Genomic DNA, 12,117 nt, shown 5'->3' on the forward strand with positions numbered 1-12,117 from the left:
ACTCTACATCAGCAAGGAACTAGCTTCTTTAAAGTGAGCAGGCAAGCAAAAGTGAAACCTATAAGAAAAATCTGGTATAGAAATAATGACTTCCCAAAATATTTTTTTGCTTTCCATAATTTCATGGAATACAATTTCCCCGTGTACAAAAACACAAATATCTATCAGACAATGAAGATTCTCTGCAGTCTTACCTCCAGAAAACTTAACAATAAATGTCCAGGACCGATGTTATCCTGAATGCTGACACAATCCTGAAGTAAACAAGATTGAGTCTCAACATTTTATTTTGAAACAAAAAGCAATTCAGAAACCATAAGAAATACAAGTATCTTATATTCTTGCGGGAATTAAATGAGAGTAGATACATAAACAAGAGAAAACAAATGCAAGATTTTAACTGAGTATAATGAAGTGAAATTGGAAATGACTAATTATAAGCCAATTAGGCTGAATGACCTGTTTGAGTAATTTAAATGAAGTGCATATAGTTCTTTAAGAAATATGTTTCTATTTTCAATGTAATTTTTAAAGTTCTAAATCATCATTATAATATGATCAGATCCTGCAGGCTGCAATGTTCATATAAAGTTACCCAACTACATTCATATGAGTTTCAGAAGAAAATACTTCTCAAGAGTAGAATAACCTGAACTCAAAAGACAAAGTTTATATAAATAAAATTTACGTTGTACATCATAAAAAGGCAGTGTTACTAACACTTTATCCATTACAGTTCAATTTACACTGAATGAAAACTTCTAAAAAGACAAGAGCAATTTCAAGAGCAATTAAAGTGGTCCAAGCAGTGATTGGATATAGCTCAGTGGCTGTGTGTAAACAAAGTAAATCACTTTGAGATGGTTTGGAGTCATCTATTTGAGCAGCCTTTCATCCCTTCATCCTCTTGCTGGTTAAGCAATGTAAGAGAATCCCTGTAGGAGGTAAAATTAGGAATCAAATCACATCAAGCAAATGAAACTTGAATACAAGCTCTAACCTTCCCTGTTAAACCCACTGAGATTAAACATAATGTCTTCTTTGCTAATGTGGTTGAAGCTTTATCTCAAACTACAGATCACAAACTGACTTAGTCCTCCGACTTGTTGTTCCAAAGAACCCAGACGTTGTGCTCTTCCTTTAACATTCATGGGAACCATGCAACTATGAATGGATTATTTGCACCTTTTCTTTCTACCTTCCCCCCAAAAAAATAGCAAAGATAGCAGTCTTCTATGTGATACCCTACCATGATATGCTATTTCAACCCAAATGTTCAGATCACCATCAGCTCAACCTCTATGGTTACACAAAACCTAAATTGTGGAAGAAAAAGATCTGATCTGGAGTAACTTCCATTTAAATGCTGTCTTAAACTGGATGTTGGGAGCTGTTCCAATAACAAAACTAATAGAACGACAAAGGGCAACTGGTCACATTAACTTGTTCCAGACAGGTTTTGGTTAAAATCATACAGCTCAGAACTAATACTCTGTCCACATAAAGAGCAAGGCATTTTTGATCTCCATGATCATGAATATTTTCATTATGGAAACCATGAATTATTAAGACAAACAGAGCTGATCCCAAAAATTGGGTTACCCAAATAATCTAGACACGTGATTACACCAAAATGATCCATATTTTTCAAATATAAAACATATATCATAGTTTTTATTCCTGAATATGCTGATACCATTTTTAAAAGCAAAACTTCTAAATTACAAAATATTTAATTCCATTATACTGCAAAAAATGCAGTTCACAAAATTCTAAATAACTGATCACTTGTCAATAAATAGTAGGAATTAATGTGGAACCACTAAATAAGGTGCCCATCAGCAAAGAGTGAATTTTGAATTAAACTACAACATGCACTTTTCACAGCATTAGACAATGCTTAGAATCCTTTGAAAATTATTCCATGTAAAGTTTATGCCCAATGGCTGACTATTAATTCTTTAGAATGCTTCATCTTCAACATGCACAGTTGCTGTTTTTCACCAAGATGAAAAAATAATTACACTGAAAGCAACTAAATTGGCATGGAATTATTTCAGTAACAGTTACCTGCAGCAACAGACACATTCAAAGATTCAATCCCAGGCTGCAAGTCTCTACCTGCTGGTATTGTCAGCATTGTGTGGCAAAGGCTGCTTACTGCATCAGAAAGGCCCAAACCTTCATTTCCTGGAAACAAGGAACAGAAAAACAAAGTTGATAATATGTGAGATGAATTGCTCCAATCCACTACTGAAACTGAAGGCAAGGATAGCATGAAAATAAACAGTGAATTCTAAACATACTGCAGAGAGAACTCAAGTCTGAACAAACACACAGAGCTAGTAACAAAACAAAAATCCTTACACCTGATATACATTCTTTTTGAACTGTAAATACAAATATCAATGCCAAAGTTCACAGAGGATCCTCTGAGGAGCTCTTGCACTTTGACAGTCATTCTGTGGACGATATGATGTGCAAGGATCTGTATGCCCAAGTAGAATCTAATTCCGTAACTTTTATGTCACTCTTCAGTTTATGTTGCGACACTGACACAAAAATTCCATGTGACTAGTTTAGTACTTAGAAGCAAAAGTGCCACAGCCAGCTGCAGAATAAAACTTTTTCATCAGATTAAACATCCGCATTTTTTTTTTGAATTAGTGAAAAATTGTAAAATTAGTCAGCTCCATCATGGGCACTAGCCTCCATAGCATCCAGGACATCTTCAAGAAGCAATGTCTCATAGAGGCGGCATCCATCATTAAGGACCCCCATCACTGGGACATGCCCTCTTCTCATTGTTACCGTCAGGAAGGAGGTACAGGAGCATGAAGGCACACACTCAGCCATTGAAGGACAGCTTCTTCCCTTCTGCCACCGGATTTCTGAATGGACATTGAACCCATGACCACCACCTCACTACTTTTTTTTAATTTCCAATTTTTGCACTACTTATTTAACTATATATATTTACCATAATTCAGAATTTTTTCTATTATTATGTAGTGCATTGTGCTGCGTCGACAAAGTTAACAAATTTCATGACATTTACCCGTGATATTAAACCTGATTCTGATTATACAGTTCTCAAAGTAACATCCTTACGACATCTCAAACCACTTCTGTCAGAATTTTACTATCAATGTGCAATTAATGCTGTATTATAGACAAGTTCAGCTAAATTGCATGCAAAGCCCTATAAAAATAGATTAGCATATAACCTATTTTATTAATATTAATTCAGGAATAAATATTGAGTTTGAATTTAGATAACTCCCCTTATTTTCTCTAGATAGCATGTGGGAAGCTGTCCCAACAGCAAGGCAGGCAAGCTCTCGGTTTAATGCCTTTCTGAAAGACAACACCAATCATTTAGCACTTTTTTGGTGTTGAACTGATGTATCAGCTGTGCTTCAGTTACTTGGACAGGGAAAAATGGTTTTTTCACACCTGGTGTTATAACACTGTAAAACACAATTAAAAATTTAGTATAATTAAAACTTAATTTTGTATTTTTAAACAGTATCATTGCTGAAGTGCCATTGATTATGACATGAACAAAGAATTTGTTTTACATTTTTTTTTAAATGAAACCTTCACTCCTAAGTAAATCTCTGCATATTGGGAGCATTATTACAGCAGTTTAATGCAGAGTTTAACAACCCAATACTTTGTCAACTTTTAATTTAAAAGGTCCAATACTCTGCCCGACAGTTACAAACAGCATCTAACACTACCTAGAATAAGAATGGTCCGTTTACTCCACTGGAACTCAGTACAAGGGATGACTGGTACACAGGTGCCTTCTGTAGAATTTCCAATAGTTCCTATTATTTTCCACCCTTCAGCTGCTTTTGCCTGTGTTGAAGTTAAAGACAAATCGAATTAAGCAACATTACAAAATTAGCCGGAAAAACTCCTGGAAAAGATACTTCTACACCTGGATCTTCATTACCTTGAGCACCTGAGGCAAGCTGTGTGTGCAATAAAGTGTCATAACTTCTACAACTCCAGCACTAGCTTTGCTCACAGTTGGTGTTAGAGGGCAACTGGAAGACAATGCAATGCAAATATTAATGAACAGAAATCCTCCATGTCTCCAAGCATAAAAGCCGACCATAAACACAAATAAATTTATACAGCACTTTGTGATATTTAATTTATATCTAAAAATAATTTTATGATCTCCTTTTTAAAAATTGGCTTACCTTCTCGAGTTCAGCATTCTGACTGCTATCATACCCTACTACAGGAATGGAGCAGGTTTAGAAGCAACTTGATTAGTTTTGTTATTTTCTGTACTGGAAGCTATAGCTGCAGGCTTAACATAAAAGAAGCACTACCTTCTGAATCTGAACCCAAAAAAAACACTTTGCCGGTATTTGTGCACAGGAAATTTGCACAGACATTACTGAGGCAAATGATTAGTTAATGTTTTAGTGCTGTACCCTATAAGATCATAATGATAATCACGATACAGAGACCATTGAAAAGTGGCAAGGATATTTTCATATTAGCCTGACCTCAGTTTATATAGCCCCAGTGATAACACATGGAAGGGCCTGTTGTTAAGTGTTTGAACCCTATTTTTCAGATTCAGATGCAAGTATTTACTGAGTTTTTATTTACCTAATTATTCGATAAATTTAAGAATATCAGAGTTACTGATCCAGTTCTTAAAGCATACATTTTATATATTCCATATTTAGAAGCACAAGTCATGCTGAGACCAATTCTAGTTACTTTACAAAATGAATCACAACTGAACAACTGTCATAAATGTTAATCATCCTCTGTATAAAATGGCTCACTAAAAATGTTATTTTAATGACAGATCTTCTGTCAATCAGTAAAGTCAAGGAAGGATTTGTATAAGCTGTATATATATCATGGAGATTGATACCATATCAAATATTTCGCAAAGACTTCAGAGACCTGAAATCATTGTTGTTTTCAGTAAACATCCCCATTTTCTATCCTTGTCAATTATAAAAACAAGTTTTACATGCAAAACGGTACCAACTATGAGTGAGAAAACTAATTCAAAACAAAAATGAAGTGAACTTACGTGCAAGTTCTTATTGACAAAGAACATTTATGTCTTAATTGCAGCAAAGAATTCCTATAGTGGGGCTGTACTTATTTATTAAACCTTGCCAATATCCTTAAATATCATTGGACTAACTGATTCAAATGTGGGGAGAAAGAGAATGCCTTTCACTTTCATTAAACAGAGTTGCAGTGCCACCTGCTGGGTGATATTGGTGACTCACACATAGTATTTAAATAACCTAATTTAACACGCTTTGCCTGTTAAATGACAAAATATGATTTATGATAAAAATTCTGCAAACAATTCCAAAATTGTCACTATACTCTGAAATGGCCAAACATAAGATTAAATAACACACATATTTAATTTGCTTAAAACAAGGAAGTTAATTGCAGGAGCTACAAAAAAAATTTGCTGGAACAATTAAATGTATAAAGTGAAATAAAGTGGTCATTTACACAGGTGAACTTTCATAAACACTATCCTTTACCAGAAAAAAAATGTTCAAGACATGAATTTTTTAAATATCTGAAGGTCAACAAAGTGCTTCATGTCTTCAAAATTTTTATTTTGATAAAAGATATTTATAAAAGTTCACTCAGATAAAGAACTTTATTCTACTTTATACATTTAATTAGAAATTAATTTTAGAAAAATATTCTGAATAATCATACAAGCTACAAGTCCATAAATTAAACAAATTCCTTTAAGATACAATGGCTTTAATAGTTACCTGTTAGGCTGACTTACTAGAACAAGATCTGCTCCGAGGAAATACGCTGAACGAAGCAGAGCTCCCATATTCATGGGATCCTGGATTCCTTCCAGTGCCAGCCACAACACTGGTTTGTTGCTGCCTTCAAGTTCAGAAACATCAATAGCTGCTGAATAGCATTGATCATAGTTCACATAATCTAGTGGTGTCACCTCAAGACAAATGCCTTGGTGAACTCGACCCTCACACAACCTGTCAAGCTCCTTTCTCGTCACCTGATGTACTGGCACCCTAGTCTCTCTGGCTCGCTGATAGATTCCCTGTATTTCAGTTCTGTGTGTTCGATTCTCCTTAACAAACAGCCTGAAAATCTTTCTGCGTAATTGGGAAAGGGCTAGGCTGCACGACGCCATGCCAAATAGTATTTCCGAGCCTGCCTCCCTTACCAAAGGCCGGGAGGTCCTTAGCAACTTTTTTTTTATAAAATCATCGTCTCTAAGGTTCTGAAATTCTGATTTATGGATTTGACAAGGTTTTGAATTTGACCATTTGGAAGTGTTTTGAAACCGCTGAGTCAAATTGGCATGATTTTGTCTTCCTGAAGTTCTAGTGGAAAGATTGATTCCTGGCCTCTTTACCATTCCATCTGCAGCAGGCTTTTCGAAGCTCTCCGGGAACTCAGTTAATCTCTCTGCATTACCTTTAACATCCAGTTCTGACTTATTGAAGTCAGGTTTGTGGCTCTTATTTGACTTTGATGCCTTCTCAGATTTAACCGTGGAGTAGAGTTTGACTGATGCTCTGTCAGGGGACATTTTCCTTTTGTAGCTGCAATGACGAACCAACAGTAACCTTGAAAACTGCCGCAGACTCCTCCTCAGACACCTGGCAGCTTCGTTCAACATAACAGATGACATTTTTGTCCGTTTTAAAAACTCCACCTGTCAAAAGCAAATTGTTTCTGTCAAGCTACTATTTACAATTGCTCACTGCTGAAGTAATAGTGACAGCCCTGTAAGTAAATGCATCACTAACTGTAGAACTAGACCATATCAACTAAAGGGCCCAACTTTGATTTCTGTTACATGCAAAGGCAACTCATCTAAGCCAGTAGATAAGATACCAGCACAGTGTACCCAAGTCAAGCAGGGTGATTTATTGAGTTACCATACCTAATCACTATTCAGTGAACTCTATTGTACACAAGGCTAATGTTAGACAAGGACAGAATTTCACTTGGATGTTGGACAAACGGTATAATAGGTATGCTGGAAACGACACTAAATTCCAGAAATTGAACTTAACCAGCCATATCCACAATTTGGCTGCAAGATCAGGTTAAAGGCTAGAAATCCTGCAGCAGGTAATCACCAAAGCCAGGATCAAGTCCCAAGTGCAACTGAATAACTTCGGCTTGCCTGGATGAGAGCAGGTCCAGGGAACACATTTTCACATCATACAAGACATAGCACCCACAGGTGGCACCCCATCCAAATTCATTCACCCACTCTACCAACAATGCACCTTTCACAGGATGCACTGCAAGACTGCTTAGCCGGCACCTTCCAAATGCACCCTCTACCAGCAAGAAGACAGCAGAAAAGGCATTGGAAGTTGTCCTCCAAGCCACACGCCATCCTGATGTTACACATCACCATCTTTCTCACCGGCTGAAAATCCTGAAATTCTCTCTGTAAAACACCATTGTAGGTATGGTCGCATCTCAAGGACAGCAGCTGTTCACCTCCTCACAGGCAATTAGGGGTGGGTTTTTAAATGATGACCCGGCCTGCAATGCCCACATCCCTTTAATTCATAGTAGTGGATATGGCCCGGTCCATCATGGGTAAAGCCCTCCTACCCACTGAGCACATCTACATGAAGCACTGTCACAGGAAAGCAGCATCCATCATTAGGGACCCCTACCACCCAGGACATGCCCCCTTCTCTCTGCTGCCATCAGGAAGAAGGTACAAGAGCCTCAGGACTCACACCACTAGGTTCAAGAACAGTTAACACCCCTCAACCATCAGGCTCCTGGACCAAATGGGATAACTTCACTTGCCCCATCATTGAAATGTTCCACAACCAATGGACTCGCTTTCAAGGACTCCTCATCTCATGTTCTCGATATTTATTATTTATTCATCATATTGTTTCTTCTTTTTGCATTTGCACAGTTTATTGTCTTCTGCACTCTGGTTGAACGCCCTAGTTGGGTGGTCTTTCACTGATTTGGTTATAGTTACTATTCTATAGATTTCTTGAGTATGCCCACAAGAAAATAAATCTCAGAGTTGTATACGGTGACTTTGATAATAAAATTTACTTTGAACTTTGAATAAAGGAGTACAATAACGTATATGTACAACTAAATAACATGTACCATAAAACATTTCCAAGGGATATTATGTAGTTCAGAGAACAGAGTTATACAGCACAGAAAAAGACCCTTCGACCCAGCTGGTCCATGACGACCAAAACACCCCATCAAAGCTTGACCCATTTGCCAGCATTTGGCTCATAATCCCCTAAACCTTTCCAATTAATGTATCTGTACAAGTGTTTTTTAAATTTGTTATTGTACCTACCTCAACTCCTTCCTTTGGCAGCTCACTCCACCCTTGTGTAAACAAAAAGCTCGAAGTAATTTTTATTATCAGAGTACATGTCACTACACACAACTTTGAGACTTATTCCTGTGGGCATAATCAGCAAATACGTAGAATTACAACTATAACAGGATCAATGAAAGATCAGGTCAAGTGCAGAAGACAACAAACTGAGCAAATGCAAATATAAATAAATAACGAGAACATGTAATAACAAGATAGAGTCCTTAAGGTGAGATCATTGGTTATGGGAACATCTCAATGGATGGGCAAGTGAATGTACTTATCCCTATTTGTTCAACAGCCCGATAGTTGAGGGGTAGCAACTGTTCTTGAACCTGTTGTTGTGAGTCCTAAGGCTCTCGTGCCTTCTAGCTGATGGCAGCGGTGAGCAAAGAGCATGGCCTGGGTGGTGAGGATGCTGCTTTCCTACAACAGTGTTTCATGTAAATGTGCTCAACGGTTGGGAGGGTTTTACCCATGATGTACTGGGCCAAATCTACTATCCTTTTTAGGACTTTCTGTTCAAAGGCACTGGTGTTTCTATACAGTCAATACACGCTCCACTACACATCTATAGAAGTTTGTCAAAGTTTTTGATGTCACGCTGAATCTCCACAGGCTCCTAAGGAAGTAAGAGTGCTGTCATGCTTTCTTCTGAATTGCACTTACATGCTGGGTCCAGGCTAGGTCCTTTGAAATAGTAACACCTAGGAATTTCCTCTCGTTTCTATTAAATCTTTCCCCTCTCACTTTAAAACTATACCCTCTAGGCTCAACCCTGGGAAAGACTTGTGATTTAGTGTACCTCCCTAAAAGTCACCTCTTCTCCAGGTCAATCCAAGTTCTCCCTATAACTCATCCCTCAAGTCCTGACAGCATCATTTTCTGCACTTTTCCAGTTTAATAGCATCATTCCTAGAGTAAGGCAACCAAAATTCCAAGTGTGGCTTCACCAGCACCCTGTACAACAGCACTGTGACCTCCCAGCTTTTATACCCAATGCCCTGAATGATTAAGGCTAGCATGCACCACCGTGTCTATCTGTAACTTCACGTAGCATGTCATAGACTCAGAGTCATAGAGTACTACAAAACAGAAATATGCCCTTCAGCCTATCTAGTCCACACCGATCCGATCTTCTGCCTAGTCCCATCTGCCTGCATCTTGACCATATCCCTCCAACCTCTCCAAACACATCTTTCCTTTCACTCCACTTTCTGCATTCTGCAGGGATCACTCCTGGCATTTATCCTTGCAAGCAGAACAAGTGCTACACTTGCCCCTACACCTCCTCCCTCACTACCATTCAGGGCCCCAAACGGTCCTTCCAAGTGAGGCGACACTTCACCTGTGAGTCTGTTGGGGTCATCTATTGTATCCGGTACTCCCGGTGTGGCCTCCTGCATATCGAGGTAGATTGGGACACCGCTTCACTGAGCACCTGCTCTCCATCTGCCAGAAAAAAACAGGATCTCCCAGTGGCCACCCATTCTAGTTCCATTTCCTATTCTGACATATCCACCCATGGCCTCCTCCACTGTCACGATGAGGGCACACTCAGGTTGGAGGAGCAACACCTTATACTCTGTTTGGGTAGCCTCCAAACTGATGGCATGAACATCGATTTCTCGAACTTCCCAGTAATGCACCCCACTTTCTCTATTCCCCATCCCCTTTTCCCTCTCTTACCTTATCTCCTTGCCTGCCCTCTGGTGCTTCTCCCCTTCTCCTTTCTCCCCTTCTCCTTTCTCCCATGACCTCCTGTCCTCTTATTACATTCTCCCTTCTCCAGCCCTGTATCTCTTTCACCAATCAACTTCCTAACTCTTTAATTCACCACATCCCCCTCCCGAGTTTGACCAACCGTGTTGGAAGACAGTTATAAAGAACTTGGAAAGGGTAAATAGAACTGTGGCATTGTTGTGGTAAATAGATCTGTCCTGATGCACGGAAAGAAATGGAGAGGGATAAATTACCTATATCTGGAACCTCAACAAGTGAAGAGACGCTGAGATTTGAATCGATTAATAGCAGAGAAGGAAGCAATACTCCTCTGGTAGAGGGGTTCGTGGTGTCGGCGGACGGTGAAGCAAATCGGGGAATGTCAGCAGTCAAAAATGGGAAAAAAATGCTTCAACTTACAATGAAGATGTTTGTGGAGCCTCTGTGTTTACACGTCCGTATCCCCTAAACACTCACTCCCTTCTGCCGAAACTCCACCGAGCACTGCAGCCATAATCAGGGATTACAAGGCCCGGCCCAACCACATGGACCTGGCAGGCCCCAGCTACCTAACCATGCCGAACCCGCCCCAGCCGGAAGGGGAAGTCCCTTCGCAAGCCTCCGCCTTCAGTTTGTGGGTGGCTCAGCTCTTGAACCTTTATTTAATCGGTTTAAATTAACAGTTCACGATAAACGGTAAAGGCCAGGTTTGGAGTCTGTGGATATTGAAGTGAGATTTAGTAATTTAAATCCAGAATTTGTCTCCTTTATTCAAAAGTCCCTAAACGCAGTTTCAGATTTTATGCTGTCCTTTGGAGATATTGTTGGTGTTTAGTGAGTTGGAATCAATGTGATGGGAGAAATCAAGGCTTTCTTCGTTTTATTCCCCCCGCCAGCATACTTATTATCCATTAGATTCCAGATATCATTTGCTATCTGGTTTCGTAGTAGATGGAAGAGTGAACCCTTTAGGTAGCCCTCCAACAGTTTTAAACAGTTGTGATTGGAAGCGTTGGTTTCTTTAGCTGCAAGAAGTAATTACTAAAACCAATTATCCCTTCTGGGGCATAGGCCGTCAACAGCAGCTCGCCAGTGTCGTCTGTCCCGGGCCAGTCATTCAAGTTGCCATACGAAGATCCTTCCTCTCTCAGGGGTATCGTCGCAGCTTCTGTGCCTCTATGTTTTTAAGGATGGGGCTGCTAACCCCATGCCCAGTTCTCCTCATTTCACGGCAGTTAAGAGGTGCCCAGCCTCATTTAAGTAGGATTTTGAAACAAACTGGCAGCATCCATCCATTATTGAATTCTGGGAAAGCAAGGCAATTTGCGATGTGTATTGATCGGGTACGCTATCGCCTATAAGCTCCACCCCGTTTCTTGTAAATGAATGAACTACTGTAAGTGATAGCTTACGAACTGTTGTACTCAGGCTTGCCTGTAAGTATACATTGTTAATGGATCATGCCTGACCTTCGCTTACGTCAAGGGTTAGGACATCAGCAACTGGGAACATTCCTGTTGACTGTATTATAAAATCCTGCCAATGCTCATTAGCATTCATTTGAACTGATGATACAAGAGTTCCATCAAATCAAACCTGTCCCCTACCCAGCAGAACCCAACGTCTTTTTTAATGCCACAGACACCTACCATTAACCAAGGGGTCTACGGACTCCTGATCCAACAGCCTTATGCTGCTTAGCTATATGCTAAGGACTGGTGAAGAAATTATTTTTTTCTAGAATGGTACAGCACATTACAGGCCCTTCAGCCCACAATGTTGTGCTGACCCTCAAACTCTGCCTCCCATATAACTCCCCCACCTTAAATTTGCCTGGTTAGCTTGAACTAAAGGAAAACCTTCAGCCCCATATTGCAAGCATACATGGTAGAAATGCTCTTCAAAATAGGTTTTTGGTTAGGAAATCAGGAATGATTCAAACACATTGAAAACACCAGTTGTGCAGTCCAAATTATCGGGATGTTTTTTCAGTCTAGTCAGGCAAG

At 39.4% G+C, this 12,117-nt stretch overlaps 1 protein-coding gene across 3 annotated transcripts; it reads right to left on the minus strand.

Moving 5' to 3' along the window:
• Positions 1 to 220: 220 nt before the first annotated feature.
• On the minus strand, positions 221 to 10,691 carry mrm1 (mitochondrial rRNA methyltransferase 1 homolog (S. cerevisiae)). Of its 3 annotated transcripts, XM_063031872.1 has the most exons (7): positions 10,532 to 10,691; positions 8,366 to 8,397; positions 5,793 to 6,715; positions 3,962 to 4,055; positions 3,744 to 3,864; positions 2,071 to 2,190; positions 221 to 935 (listed from the first exon to the last, which is right to left on the minus strand). In XM_063031872.1, the coding sequence occupies exons 3-7, from the start codon at positions 6,689 to 6,691 to the stop codon at positions 892 to 894; spliced, it is 1,278 nt and encodes a 425-aa protein (XP_062887942.1). In that variant the 5' UTR covers positions 6,692 to 6,715; positions 8,366 to 8,397; positions 10,532 to 10,691; the 3' UTR covers positions 221 to 891. The 3 variants fall into 3 exon arrangements, with proteins under 3 accessions (XP_062887942.1, XP_062887941.1, XP_062887943.1); XM_063031871.1 differs by lacking the exon at positions 8,366 to 8,397; XM_063031873.1 differs by lacking the exons at positions 221 to 935; positions 2,071 to 2,190; positions 8,366 to 8,397 and adding an exon at positions 3,286 to 3,470.
• Positions 10,692 to 12,117: the final 1,426 nt, after the last annotated feature.

This window comes from Mobula hypostoma, chromosome 23 (genome assembly GCF_963921235.1).
Source record: "Mobula hypostoma chromosome 23, sMobHyp1.1, whole genome shotgun sequence".
In the NCBI taxonomy this organism is placed as follows: Eukaryota; Metazoa; Chordata; class Chondrichthyes; order Myliobatiformes; family Myliobatidae; genus Mobula; species Mobula hypostoma.

Excerpts from the sequence above, each read along its gene's own strand:
- mrm1 (XM_063031871.1), bottom strand. The coding sequence starts at position 6,691 with ATGTCATCTGTTATGTTGAACGAAGCTGCCAGGTGTCTGAGGAGGAGT. Across the intron at positions 2,191-3,743 it reads ACGGACCATTCTTATTCTAG|GAAATGAAGGTTTGGGCCTT; the intron begins GTAGTGTTAGAT and ends CCTTGTTTCCAG. Across the intron at positions 936-2,070 it reads GAATGTGTCTGTTGCTGCAG|GGATTCTCTTACATTGCTTA; the intron begins GTAACTGTTACT and ends TACCTCCTACAG.